This window comes from Psammomys obesus, unplaced genomic scaffold, assembly GCF_907164565.1.
Source record: "Psammomys obesus unplaced genomic scaffold, mPsaObe1.curated_primary_1811, whole genome shotgun sequence".
In the NCBI taxonomy this organism is placed as follows: domain Eukaryota; kingdom Metazoa; phylum Chordata; class Mammalia; order Rodentia; family Muridae; genus Psammomys; species Psammomys obesus.
This window is the reverse complement of record NW_026596201.1, coordinates 6,134-21,445: the sequence shown is the minus strand read 5'-3', so window position 1 is coordinate 21,445 and position 15,312 is coordinate 6,134. Positions and strand designations below refer to the sequence as shown.

At 38.5% G+C, this 15,312-nt stretch overlaps 2 gene segments (V, D, J or C); both read left to right on the top strand.

Annotated features, from left to right (window-relative positions):
- The first annotated feature begins 6,189 nt into the window (after window positions 1-6,189).
- On the top strand, window positions 6,190-6,894 carry LOC129667979 (immunoglobulin kappa variable 4-1-like). The segment is given in 2 exon segments: window positions 6,190-6,238; window positions 6,485-6,894. Coding segments are annotated over 2 exon segments (459 nt in total).
- Window positions 6,895-13,742: 6,848 nt separating this feature from the next.
- LOC129667975 (immunoglobulin kappa variable 4-1-like) lies at window positions 13,743-14,427 on the top strand. The segment is given in 2 exon segments: window positions 13,743-13,798; window positions 13,997-14,427. Coding segments are annotated over 2 exon segments (480 nt in total).
- The last annotated feature ends 885 nt before the right edge of the window (window positions 14,428-15,312 follow it).

The window sequence follows — 15,312 nt, the reverse complement described above, 5'->3', positions numbered from 1 at the left end:
CCACTATACCACAAGGTAACTTGCTCTATCATGTTCATTTTGTCTGTATTCATCATAGCCAGGAAATGGAAACAACCTATATGACCCTCAACTGAAGAATGGATAAAAAAATGTTGTGTATTTACAAAATGAAATTGTACTCAACTATTAAAAAAATGACATCATGAAATTTGCAGACAAATGGAGGGAACACAAAAAAAATTCATCCAGAGTGATATAACCCAGATCCCAAAAGGTAAATATGATATGTATTCATGTATAGGTAGATATGGACTTATAAGCAAGTGATGACGAAAAATGTCTGCAGACCCGAAGAATGTAAGTAAAGAAGATGGGTTTAGGGTGGATGCATGGATTTCCCTGGCAGGGGGAAATAGAGAATATTTTTGTGGGCAGACATGGGATAGGTAAAGATAGAAGCAGTGAGATAAGGAGTGAGGGGAACAGGGTGAAGGGGAGAGTGTGGAAAGACACAGATAAAATTTGGGTTTATGTTGTGGTGGTATAGAAACACAGTGTAGTGTAACCTTCCTGTAATCTACAAAGATGATACTATGACTCCTAGTGATGGGGGATATGGAGCTTCAATTGTGTATCACTGTAGCAGGTGAAATCTCCAGTGGCAGGACTAGATTGTATTCAGCTGAGCATTGGCCACCTGAGTCCCAGGGCAATTCCTCAAACATGGGGTGTTGCTAAGACATAAGCTTTCTTTCTAGAAACTAACATTGGTGTCTCACTGCAGAGGACAACACCTTTGGTCAAGAAGAATTTGAACTGGTGCCTCCCTGAATCCGTCACCCCCATATTCTAGTGTCAATGACATGGAAACATACATTGCAGGCTGCCAAAAGAGCAAAGCATCTACCAACCCAATCACTAAGCCTTTGATTTATAATCTGTGCGGCCTGCAAAATATAATAGAACAACAGTGGCACCAATCTCACGGAATAAACAACAGATCTTTAATTTGTCTTAGGGCTCCTCCATGAGATGCAATCTATAATTGACTTTTTTTGTGGCGTTTCTTAGAACTGGTCTGAAGGCACTAGCTTAACTCCTCCATGTTGAAAGAATTGTGTCTGTGTTATCTTCAACAATGGGGTCTTGTTTTCAGTTTGCAGAGAGCAACATTGTTTGGGGGTATCTTTGGGACTGTCTTAGCCAGAAAGTCAAATGTATGAAACCTAGTCCTGACGCAGAAGTCTTTGTTTGGTGACAAGTAATGGCCAATATGGGCTTTATCTTCCTTATTATTTGGTGACATCTTTAGGATTGCTGCCAGGGGCCTTCTCTGGGGGTTTGTCCAGGACAGAGAGGAGATGTGGAGGTTTTTTGCTGATGCTGATAGGGCAGACCACAGAGGAGATAAGGAGTCAGTGACTGGAGGCAGTCATCCAGGATGATGGTCAGGGAAATCTTGTAGGTGATTGACTTATAGTCATGCTACTTAGGTGGCTCTGACTTCTAGCAACTAAGTGCTTTATATTTATAAAAGTTTCACAGAAAAAAAATACTGATTAATGATTATCCAAGTGGTACAGAATATATGTTTGAGTTTTCATTGCATGTCTAGGGTTACAAGTTCAGTTATAATTAGAAAATACAAACAGAATAGCCTTTATTATTATTAGCTCTATAACTCCAATTTAAATAATCTAAAGAATGTCTCCTCCACAGCAAACATATTTAATAGATGACAGCCTGATTTTAAGCGGCAATGTTTTTGTCTGAGGGCACTCCAGAAAACAGAAAATGTCTGAATTAGTCTTTTATTTAAAGAAAGTACTAATACCTAACATTGTTTTACTTTATATCTCATAATCTATGCTCTAAAGTAGGACAAGCTTATTTAAGTCAAGCTGTCTTATTAATGAGTTTCATTTCTTCAGGAGTGTACCCCATATGAATCCCTGTCTGTAAAGTACATTTTTAGAGACCTCTAAAACTATATTAAAAAGAGGTCTTGATCCTGTAACCTATTTCCCTAGCCAGTCAGGGTTTGTCAATTGTCTGTTTACCCTGTGCCAACTCTTCTGTTTTAGTTGACTCACCGGCTCATATCCTAAGAAATTTCCTGGATTAATGTCCTCACAAAACTATGTGCTTATCTGTGCTTAATGGTTTCCAGGACATAAGGAAGACTTCCAAATAAGTCACATAAGGTTAATTTTAGAATTTTCCTAAAGACTTAGGGATCATTTTTCTCAGGAAATGACTAAAAATGGACCATGACCATAATGATGGAAGTTTGAAAGAATGCAACATGCATAAACCAAACCCAAAATTTAGAGAGAAAAACAATGACTGTAGAAATCTGCTCAGCTTTGTTGAAACTGAGTTAAGCAGCTCTGCTGGAGTCATGACTCCTACTACTTCCAGTGAATATATGGTTGTTTTCATTGCTGTAGTTTTCTCTACCATATCATCCCTCAAAATGCTTCCAGTTCTAGCAGTATTTCTTATCACCATTCCCTTTCCCCATCAGACCCTCCTGTTTCTGTCTTCACTATGATGCCTTTATTTCAACAATCTATGAATATAATCCAGAGCAGAAAAGTCTGACAGGTATGAACATGGAATAGTGATCAAGGCTGGGTGCCTAAACTAGTGAAAGAACTTGCCTCATTGGGGATTAAGCACATCATCCAAAGTGATGGTCCCAAAGTTGATGCTTTACCCACTTGGCCCCATCACAGTGAGTGATTCCACTTGGTTTTCTTAATCCTCCAACTCGTGCTTATTTCATCTTCTAGTGGCTGTAAATAAGAACTGTGGATCCAGACTTTATTATCACAAGAAATTATTTTCCCAAAAGCTCTTGAAATGGTTACATAATGCACACTAAGTCATTGTTTAAAATATTAAACTCGAAGCTTTTAACTTAAAAACATTTCTTAGAGGTAATATAAAAAGAATTAACAAAAAATTTAACAGATCCTACCTAATAAACTTACAGACAAACCCATGTCAGTTAACACAATGGTTTAAAACATTACAGTGTAGGAAAGTTAATCTTTCAGTTAAATATGAGTTAATTTACTCTATATAGTTTATATTATGTTGGTATAATGTTCTTTTGGAATGTATACAATTTGCCTTTGTTTATTCAAATGCTGATTTGTCTCCTCCAATATTTGGGTTCAATGTAGACATTGCATTGTGATGCTTATTCTAATCATACTTGTCTCAAGTTTGTCTAAACATGCCACCATTTTTTCTGTATATTGTTAATTAAAACAACCAGCCAAAATGCTGAGCAATGGAGAGGACAGGGTGGGACATCTTCATCTGGAGTGAAAGGAAAGGAAGGAAGCAAGAGAGGAGAGAATAGGCAGGAGAGGTCTGGGAACCATGTGGAGAGATGGACAGGACCTTAGATATGACTAAAAGCAACTATATGGGTAAATTCTGAATGATGGGAAACTGAGGGTTTGGAGGTTTAGGATTGAGTGATCATTATCCTTCAGTGTGCTATAGGTTATTTAAATAAATCCCAATCTCTGTGTGGTGACTTGGGTATATAGCTGGTTTACTGCTTAACTACAAGATATATCAACAGTAAATATTAATATCCTATAACATTATTTTGAAGTTCTTTAGCATATTGTTTTTATTAAGTATAGAAAGTCTTTGGCATAGAATATAAAGAAAGTTCTTCATATAAACCAGTGGTTCTCAACCATCCTAATACTGCAACCCTTTAAATATAGTTCCTCAGATTGTGGTGACTTCCAACCAAAACATTATTTTCATTAATACTACATGATTGTAATTTTCCTATTGTTATGAATCATAATGTAAATGTCTGATAATTTACATGGTTTTAGGCAACCACTCTGAAAGTGTCTTTTGACATCAAAGGGGTTGGGATCCATAGGTTGAAAACCTCTTAAATAAAGGCATTATTGTTAATCAGAATCATTTAGTAAAGCAATATATTTTTGCTAATTTTCCTTCAAAATTCTTTCTTTGTCTATTATTTCTTGACACATGTGTTGGGTAGACATAGCCATTCATCCAGAAAATAAACGATTCTAAGTACTAGAACAGAAAAGCTGAGTTCAGCTTTGTACTTTTCCAGGATAATTTGCTTCTCAGATTGATATTCCCTAGTCCTGAATCCACAATGGTGTCCATGGAAGAGTGTGATGTATTCCAGGATCTGAAAGCCATCAGCTTTAGACTTCCTGTTTACAAAAGTGGAGACATATTACTCAACCAGCATGGTTAAAGTCCATTTCTAATCAATGGCAATAGAATCTAATGCACCAGGACATACTGTGGAAACTTGATAAGTAACTAAGAACTATTGGACTCTTTATATTATGTATAACATAACTTGTAACTTTTATCTCTTTAGACCCCATGCTCTCCCCTTGCATACTGTGAGAAGCCCATGGAGTCTTTGGATTTATTATATCCCTGTCTCCATTTGTCCAATCTAAAGTAGCAGGTGTAAATGTCATAAGAGCAGAGTCTGAGCTCACTGCTGCCGTTACAAGGAGATTGTAAAGTTTAGTGAAGATCAAAGGCATATGACAACTTGTTAGACACTGACAGGAGCAGAGATCCTTGTCTGTCAAATTCTTGACGTTGGGATTAGGAACTTTGTGTATCCTCATAAGGTCTACCCCTCTCATATGATTTTGTGTTAACAATTAACAGAGGAAATCTGCATGTGCCTATCAGAAATTATTTAATGTTTTATACCTGAGAAGTAGATGTATAAAAATATATATGTTATTCAAAATAGAAGGAAATAAATATTGGATAAATAAATATTTATTTTTCAATAATATTTGAGGGTTAATGGTAAAACATTAACATTAGATAAATAATTTGCTTTAGGTAGAGAACGCTGTGAGCTGCCTTTTCACCAGGTAATTAATGATACATATTTTTGAGACATTGTCTCCATGTATATATTAGATTGGCCTAGAAGTTGGTATGTACCCCAGGCTGGCCTCAAACTCATGAGTCTCCTGCTTTTGTCTCTCCAGTTCTGGGAGTACAGACGTGAATCTCCACTCCTTGCCATGAAAATTTATTTATTTATTTTTCTCTTATACTTTACACATGATTCATAATTTACTTCTTATATATACTTTCATATTTCAATAATATGAAGTCCTGGCAAGTTCTGTGATTTCTCTTATCGCTATTGATTTTTCATTCATAACCAAACTTGTCTTTTCACCCTTTGCATAGCAACTATCACTGGCTGATGCAGTGTTCTATTGGCCCCTATAAAGTCATTATGTAGATTAGGGTGGCTGTGTCCCCTTCAGGAGAGATATACCTGTTCAGGATGTGAGAAACCCATCTTAATCCAGTTTCAATATTGCTGATTTATAAATTACACAGGCATTTATGTTTCTTGAATAAAAACTCATAGCAGTGTTTGTCTACAGCAATGACCTCATGAAAGATCTGGTTTTTTTCCTCTGTAGTGTCTCCAGATTTAGAGCCCTCTTTCAATTTCCTGAAGTGATGGGGAGCATACTTGTTAGTTTCTGCTGTGTTTCCTTCACTTTGATATTAAAATTGCTCTGATCGGAGGAAGTCCACCAGGATTTCCACAGAGTGAATTCTGGGCTGCTCTTTGCATCTTAGTCCCTTATTTATCTAAAAACTAGAACTCACATGTCTGAGACTCTGCCCTCTGTCTTCAGTGTAGGAGTGGCTTTGGAGATGATTAATATTAAACACATTTAGCCTCAAATTTTTTGTTTTTTCCTTTCACCTTTTCTTACCTTTACCATTTCTTTCTTTTGTGGCGAGTTTTCTTATTCTGTTTCTTTTGTTGTTGTTGATGTGATTTCTTTTTTGAACATATCCTATCATTTCCCTAAGACTGTCAGTCTGAGATAGCTCTACTGATGTTTCTACAAAACTCAATTGATTTAAATATGTCTTGGATATTAACCCAGGTTTGCTAATAGAGCCCCTAGTAATTTTCTGTTTGAGAGCTGTAAGCCCATCTCTTTCAGTGATTGTTCATGTTCCCTCTAATAGTATTTTTAACTGTTGACTGACACCAGCTACACTCACAGACAATGCACATGCATTTCCTTAAGTATTTGCTGACTGCTTTGCATAGGCCTACAGCCCAGCCCAGCTGCTGAGAATTTATAAATCAGGCCTTTGCAGTGAGAACTAAACTGCATCACAGAGCAGGGAAGCAAGATGAATTCACAGACCCAGGTCCTCCTATTCCTGCTGCTTTGGGTGTCTGGTGAGAAACTCAAAATATTATTTATAATCTTTGCAGAGTCACTTATTTGTGATAAGAAATTTAGAGAGGGTGCCAGAGTATTATTACACTCTGACAAAATGTTAGTACATGTTAAATACAAATTTCACATGTTTTTACAATCAGTATTTGTGTGTGTATATATATATATATATATATATATATATATATATATATATATATATATATATATATATATGCATGTTCATTGTGTATTCCTGATTGCAGGTGCCTGTGCAGACATTGTGGTGACCCAGTCTCCATCCTCCCTGGCTGTGTCAGAGGGAGAGAAAGTCACCATCAGCTGCAGGTCCAGTCAGAGTCTTTTATACAGCAAAGACCAAAAGAACTACTTGGGCTGGTACCAACAGAAACCAGGGCAATCCCCTAAGCCACTGATCTACTTTGCATCCACTCGGCACACTAGGGTCCCTGATCGCTTCAAAGGCAGTGGATCTGGCACAGATTTCACTCTCACCATCAGCAGTGTGCAGGCTGAAGACCTGGCAGTTTATTACTGTCTACAGACTTACAGTGATTCTCCCACAGTGGTTCAGCCTCCAACACAAACCTTGAGAGTCTCAGCAGCTGCCTGCACCACACAGCCCCGGGCCTGCACACTTCCCTCTTCTGTGTGATAGCAGGTGTGTTTAAAAATTAATGAAAATGTTTGCAGAGCCCAGTTCAAAATTGTGGGTTCAATGTCTCTTATGTCTTTTGGTATGAAAAACTTTTATATTAAAATGTAATAAAAAGAACTCAGTATTATATTTCTATTTCTTATGTAATAAATTATTACATCTCTGCTGCTTACAGATAAGAGTGTTATCTTTTTACAGTGTTGGAATTCTGATATCCAATATAATATCTTGACCTGATGTGATGATGATGAAAACTTTATTTCAATTTGGAGGATCTAGGAAACAATATGTTTCTTGTTTTTTACTAGATTACAGAGTGCTTTTCTCCCTTCCTTCCTACTTTTCTTCCTTCCTTTGTTTCTTCTTTCTTTCCTTCCTTTTGTGCCTTCCTGGTACTCATTCCTTGTGTTTATTATTTTACTTTCAATAAAATATTTTTCTTTTTATTACATTTTAGTTAATTACCTTCACCGGCATGCATGTGAATGTGCATTAGTGTACCTTGTTTGCATATTCATTAATGCACATATAACATGGCATGTTTGTGGAGGTCAGAGGACAATTTAGACATGACAGTTTTTTTTTTCCATTTTGTTTCTGAGGATAAAACTCAGGTTTGACATCAGGCATGGTAGAAAGTGTCTTCGCCATATTAGTTATCCTGCTGTCCTTTAAAGTCTTTTATGAATGTTAATTCATTGAACACTATTTTAATGAAAGGCATGTCTTTCCAATGTATTTTGACCATATCCACTAACCTTCATTTTACCTTTCCTTTCCTGCTATTTCTTCTTTCCGGTCAGGAGACATTCAGGGAAAGGGAGACATCTGGGCTTCCTGAAAGCATCTTAGTTTTGTTTTTTTTTTTTTTTAATTTAATTTTTTTAGGGTGTAAACTAGAGGTAAATCTGAGGCAAACATTGTGGTTCTAGAATATCTTCCTCTAATTAACACAACTTTTTCTGTTCTGCTATTACTGCATCTCTCAAAACTCTGGCATGGTGTGAAAGAGGCCTTAACTGCCATCATTCCTTAGCAGGTAAATACCTGCCCTGGTTGAGGAGATCTCCTATATGATCTTTATGAAGATATACTGCTAATGATTTCATAGTTCCTGAGAATGATTTTATACATTTCCTGTTCTGATTTAAACAAATGTTAGACTTTAAGAAGTGAGAGAGTTGATAGAAAGTTACAGGCATATTAAAGAGCTCTGTGAGCCTCCAGATGCCAAGTACATAAATCTTAACACAGAGAGTTTATGCTTGAAACAGATTTATTTTCCAAAAAATGAACATTCTATTGGGTCAGTGGGTCTCAGTTTGCACTTGGGCATCTGGAAATTATTGCTTTAAACCTTAGATGAACTTTTGGAATCAGAGATTAATAAAGAATCTCTTAATGCAAAGACATGTGAACAATTACCTGGCCATACATTAATCTGTGGACTTTGTTAACACATTATATGAATTTCTAATATTCTGTACCTACCATGAAACTATCAGAAAGCAATGTGTTTAGAATACCATGTAATCCCTTATCCTGCTAATTGCTGTGAAGCAATTATTCTTCTGTGGTAAAGACTCTATGTTAAAGGGTATAAATACAACTAAGTTTATAGAATAAACGTTGAAGCTCGATGGAATTTTCTTCATCAATACTTTGTATATATGTAAATAGGTATATACATATGTGTGTTGGGATCAGTAAGCAGGCATGTCTAAGGCTCCCCAGGGGAGCTGACAAGCTGCACATCAGCATCTGTGAGGCCACCTCCAGAATCAGAGTTGACTTGACTACTTGCACCTCCTGCAACCACATGTTAGTTCTGAGCGTGCGCTGGGTCACCCTCTAAGAGGACTTGCCACTGCTATTGTCTCTCCTTCCCACCTTGCCCAGACACAGTCTCTGTAATCAACCCCAGGCCCCAGCCCTGCTTCCCCTACTAAAACCTCCTGTGTGGAACCTGTCTTATGGTGTGATTTATGAACGCGTTGTAGAACTCTGCTGCACCGTCCTAACAATGTGTTTGCATATCAATGTGTCCATTTTTTTGTATACATGTTTCATAAATGCTTGTCAATTTGTCTGTATGTAAGGAGCTCCTTTTATGCTTCATCCATTGAATATATGTATAAATATGTACAAGGCTATATGAGTGATCAATTCTTTATGTGTGTTTATGGGCTGATAAATGGATATGGTAAGGAGCAAGATTCTGCAGGAGGCAGTCTGGGTTTGCTGCAGTCTCTACAAAGGAAATGCTAGTTAACATCAGCACCATCATCATAAGTTTAATGAATCTCAAGCATCTGACAGCTGGTAGCAATTTGGGTGAAGCTTTCCAAACCCAGGCAATTAAGCTTTGATTGAGCCAGCCTCCAAAGGAGGACTCCATAATACAGAATCCACTGCATTCAGCCTGTTCTCAAAGACGGGATATGCTCTTCTGGAGCCAGTACATAGTGATAAACTGTCCAGAATCCCTTCTTGGCTCCTGCAATCAAGTTTCTTGCTTCCAGCAAGTTTCTGTGCAAGTTAGCTTCATTGAAAGATGGGGGCTGAGATTCCTTTTTACAGTTCTAGTTGTTTATCCCTGCTGGAGCAGTTAGCACCAACAAGACTTTCCTTGGTCAAGGCCTCCTTTCCAAGCAGTCAAAAGCTTCATGGCATAGGCTCTAGTATTTGGAAGAAAATAAAATGAGTAGACAAGCCACGGGCCCTTTGTCAGTCGAATTAGGACAGCCTGCTGTTAAAAAAAATAAGAGCCCTTAGCTAAAGAGTGGGTCATGCAAGCTTAAAACCAAAAAAAAAAAAAAAATAGCCATAATTTCAGTTGGCAAGGCACCAGACCTCAAGTCTGTAGGTTCAGGGATCAAATCCAAGGCTCGTCTCATTTTCAGTTCTTGTGACCAGTAGCCCCAAGTAGCAAGCTTCCTCTCTCTCCCCCTCCAAACCCCACACTCCCTCTCTCTTTCCCACTTGTGCCCCTCCCCAAGTCTACTGATAAAGGAGGTCCTCCCTCTGATCCTAGTCTATCAGGTCTCATCACTAGTGGCTGCATTGACTTCTTCCTCTGTGTCCTGGTAAGGCTGCTCCCTCTCAGGGGAGGTGATCAAAGAACATGCCAATTAGTTTTTGTCAGAGACAGTCCCTGTCCCCATTATTATGTACCAACTTGGATACTGAACTGCTGTGTGCTACCTCTGTGCAGGGGTTCCAGGCCATCTCCATGAGTGGTCCTTGACTGCACTATCAGTCTCAGAAAAGATCCCTGTGCCCAGACTTTTCAGATCTGTTGCTCTTCTTGTGGAGCTTCTGTCCTTTCCAGATCTTAATATCTCCCACTTCTTTCATAATATTCGCTGCACTCTGCCCAAAGTTTGGCTATGAGTCTCAGCATCTGCCTCGATACCCTGTAGTGCAGAGCCTTTCAGAGGCCCTCTGTGGTAGCCTCCTTTCCTGTTCCCTGTTTTCTCCCTCCTCTGATGTCCTCTGATGTTAGCGGTTTACAGAGGAAATCTGCATGTGCTCATCAGAAATTATTTAACATTTTATACCTGAGAAGTAGATGTATAAAATTGTATATGTAATTCAAAATAGAGGGATATTCATACTAGATAAGTGAATATTTATTTTTCAATAATATTTGTGACTCAATAGTGAAACATTAACATCAGATAAATTTGCTTTGGATAGATGATGCCGTGAGCTGCCTTGAAAACAGGTTATTAATGATACACATTTTGGACAGATTGTCTCCATGTATAGATTAGATTGGTCTAGAAGTTGCTCTGTAACCCAGGCTGGCCTCAAAATCATGGGTCTCTTGCTTTTGTCTCCAGTTCTGGGAGTACAGATACGAATCTCCACTCCTCTCCATGATATTTCATGTATTTATTTTTCTATTTTACTTTACACATGATTCTGGCTTTATAATTTACTTCTCATATATAATTTCAGATTTCAATAATATGAAGTCTTGGCAGGTTTTGTGGTTTTGCTTATTCCTATTGATTTTTCATTCATAACCAAACATTTTTTTCACCTTTTGGATAGTAATGTTCTATTGTTCTCTATAAAATCATTACATAGATTAGGATGGTTCTGCCCCCTTCTGGAGAGATTTACCGTTTCATGATGTCAGAAGCCCATCTTAACTGTTTCAATACTGCTAATTTCTAAATTCACTTGCATTTGTTTTTTTTTTCTTTATTAATTACACTTTACTCACTTTCTATCCCCCACCATGATTCCCTCCCTCCTCTCATCCCAATCCCTCCCTTCCTCCACCCTCTGCATGCATTCCCCTCCCCAAGTCCACTGATAGTGGAGGACTTCTTTTCCTTCCTTCCGATCCTAGTCAATTAGTTCTCATCAGGAGTGGCTGCCTTGTCCTCTTCTGTGGCCTGGTAATGCTGCTTCCCCTCAGGGGGAGGTAATTAAAGAGCAGGCCAATCAGTTCAAGTCAGAGACACTCGCTGTTCCTATCACAGTGAAACCCACTTGGATAATGAACTGCCATGGCCTACATCTGTGCAGGGGTCTTAGGTTATCTCCATGCATAATCCTTGGTTCGAATAGCAGTCTCAGGAAAGACCCCTGTGCTCAGATTTTTTGGTTCTGTTGCCTCCTTATGGAGTTCCTGTCCTCTCCAGATCTTATTGCTTCCAGCTTCTTTCCTAAGATTCCCTGCATTCTGCCCAAAGGTTGCCCATAAGTCTCAGTATCTACATTGATAGTCTGCAGGGCATTGCTTTTCAAAGGTCCTCTGTGTCAGGCTCCTGACTTGTTCACTCTTTTCTCCTTCTTCTGATGTCCAGACTCTTTGCCTTTCTGGATAGGAATTGAGCATTTTAGCAAGAGTCATCCCTCTTGATTAGTTTCTTTAGGTGTTCAGATTTTAGTAGGTTTATCCTATATTATATGTCTATATGAGTGAGTATATACCATGTGCATCCATCTGCTGCTGGGATAGCTCACTCAGGATGATCTTTTCCAGATCCAACCATTTGCCTGCAAATTTCATGATTTCCTTGTTTTTTATTGCTGAGTAATATTCCATTGTGTAGATATACCACAATTTGGGCTTCCATTCCTCCACTGAGGGGCATCTGGGCTCTTTCCAGCTTCTATCTATTACAAATAAGGCTGCTACAAGCATGGTTGAGCAAATGTCCTTATTGTGTACTTGAGAATCTTTTGGATATATGCCTAGGAGTGGTATAGCTGGATCTTGAGGAAGCACTATAAAGATGCCAAATCCATTCAATGGAAAAAAGACAGCATTTTCAACAAATGGTGCTGGTCTAATTGGAAGTCAACATGTAGAAAATGCAAATAGATCCATCTTTATCACCCTGCACAAAACTAAAGTCCAAGTAGATCAAAGACCTTAACATAAAACTAGACACACTAAACCACTTAGAAGAAAAAGTGGGGAATACCCTTGAACTCATTGGCACAGGAGACAACTTCCTGAACAGAACACCAACAGCACAGGCTCTAAGAGCAACAATTAATAAATGGGACCTCATGAAATTGAAAAGCTTCTCTAAAGCAAAGGATACTGTCCTCAGAACAAAACGACAGTCTACAGATTGGGAAAAGATCTTCACCAACCCTATATCTGACAGAGGACTCATATCCAATATATATAAAGAACTAAAGAAGTTAAACAGCAAAAAATCAAGTAATCCAATTAAAAAATGGGTTACAGAGCTAAACAGAGAATTCTAAACAGATATTCTTCTCTGCAGAAGAATATCGAATGGCAGAGAAACACTTAAAGAAATGCTCAACCTCATTAGCCATCAGGGAAATGCAAATCAAAACAACCCTGAGATTTCACCTTACACCCATCAGAATGGCTAAGATCAAATCCCAAGAGACAACACATGCTGGAGAGGTTGTGGAGAAAGGAGAACCCTTCTCCACTGCTGGTGGGAATGCAAACTTGTACAACCACTCTGGAAAGCAATCTGGGGCTTTCTCAGACAACTAGGAATAGCACTTCCTCAAGATCCAGCTACACTAGCATTTGTATTCCTTGAATAAAACTCATGGCAGTGTTAGTCTAGAGGAAAGACTTCTTAAAAAATCTGTTTTTTCCTTTTTTTTTTTTCCTGCAGATTTAGATCCCTCTTGCAATTTCCTGAAGTTGTGGGGAGGATACTTGATAGTTTTTGCTGAGTATCCATTGTTTTGAGATTAAGGTTCCTATGATCTCAGTCTTAAATTAATGTCTGCCAGGATATCCACAGAGTGAATGCTGGGCAGCACTTTGCATCTTAGTCCCTAGTTTATCTATGAAACTAGAGCCCAAATATTTGAGGCCCTGTTCTCTGACTTCACTATCACAGTGGCTTTGGAGATGAGTAATATTGAACATATTTAGCCTCAATTCTCTTTTACCCTTTCATCTTTTCTTCCATCTTCCCTCTCTTTTATTGCATACTTTCTTATTCTGTTTCTTTTTGTTGTTGTTTTGATGTTTTGAACATACCCTATTATTTCCCTAGAACTGTCAATCTGAGAGAGCTCTACTAATGTTTCTACAGAAATCAATTAATTTAAACAGGTCTTGGATTTTAACCCAGGTCTGCTCTTAGAGCACTTAGTACTTTTCTGTTTGAGAGTTCTAAAGCAATATTTTTCAGTGATTGCTCCCTGTAGTAATATTGTTGACTGTTGATTTACACCAGCTACACTCACAAACAATGCACAGGCATTTGCTTTTGTATTTGCTGACTGCTTTGCATGGGCCCCCTACAGCCCAGCCCACCTGCTGAGAATTTATAAACCAGCCTTTGCAGTGAGAACTGAACTGCATTAGACAGCAAAGGTAGCAAGATGAAGTCACAGACCCAGGTCCTCATATCCCTGCTGCTTTGGGTGTCTGGTGAGAAATTCAAACATTATAATCTTTACAGAGTCACTTCTTTGTAGATAAGAAACTTAGAGTCTGCCAGGCTTAGTATTTCATATTTCAATAATAATACTCTGACATGCTAGTACAAATATATTAAATGACAAATTTCAACTGTTTTATAATCTGTTTGTATTTATATGCATTTTCATTGTGTATTCCTGATTGCAGGTACCTGTGCAGACATCTTAATGACTCAGTCTCCATCCTCCCTTGCTGTGTCATCAGGAGAGAAAGTCTCCATCAGCTGCAGGTCCAGTCAGAGCCTTTTATACAGCAGCAACCAAAAGAACTACTTGGCTTCGTACCAGCAGAAACCAGGGCAGTCCCCTAAGCTGCTGATCTACTTTGCATCCACTCGGGATACTGGGATCCCTGATCGCTTCACAGGCAGTGGATCTGGGACAGACTTTACTCTCAGCATTAACAGTGTGCAGGCTGAAGATCTGGCAGTTTATTACTGTCAACAGTATTATAGTACTCCTCCCACAATGGTTCAGCCTCCAACACAAACCTCATTGAAAGTCTCACCAGCTGTCTTCACCACACACAGCCCTGGCCCTCAACACTTCCCTCTTTTGCCTGGTAGCAAGTATGCCTGAAAAAGTGATGGATAGTTTGCCGAGCCCAGTACACATTATGGTTTCAGTGTCTCTTATGTCTTTTGTTATGAAAATCCTTTATATGAAAATGCAAAAAAGAACTCTATTATCATTCATTTCCTTCTGTAGAACTTGGGGGACATAAAGGAGGCCATTACATCACTGTAAGAAATCTGGAAGCTGATATAGATGTTTTTAAACAGCAAACTGCTGTTGGAACACAAGAAGAATGACAAAGATAATCAGGAGAGCAGATAACCAAGAATTGACAAAGAACAAGAAGCAAAAAAAGAGTGATACAACACTTTTTAAAAATTGTGGAAAAGCCCCAGAAGAAGAATGAGGCTGTTCAAGCAGAGCCCCAGGAGTACAGAGGAAACATCTGCCAAAATACTGAGGAGAGATGTTTTGTACTCAAATAGAGGAAATGCAAACTTCTGCCCTACAACCCTAGAAGGCAACCATACCAGACACATATCTTTACTGGATTCCATACGTCAGAGAAAATTTCAGATTGAGAAGTGTGCTATGGGAATTGATTTTAAAGAAAAAAAAAAAAAAGCTAATGGTGAAATCTGAAGCATCAATATACCAATTAGAAAACTCCACGGAAGCATCAAGGATGACACATTGAACCCCTCAAAAAATTGCACCTCATCAGAAGGAAAGAAAGGAATTCCTTTTCCAAAGCTCATTAAAAATTAATGATATTCCAACCAAGGACTATGCATGGAGATAACCTAAGACCCCTGCACAGATGTAGGCCATGGCAGTTCAGTATCTAGGTGGGTTCCATTGTAATAGGAACAAGGAGTGACTCTGACATGAACTGATTGGCCTGCTCTTTAATTACCTCCCCCTGGGGGGAAGCAGCATTAGCAGGCC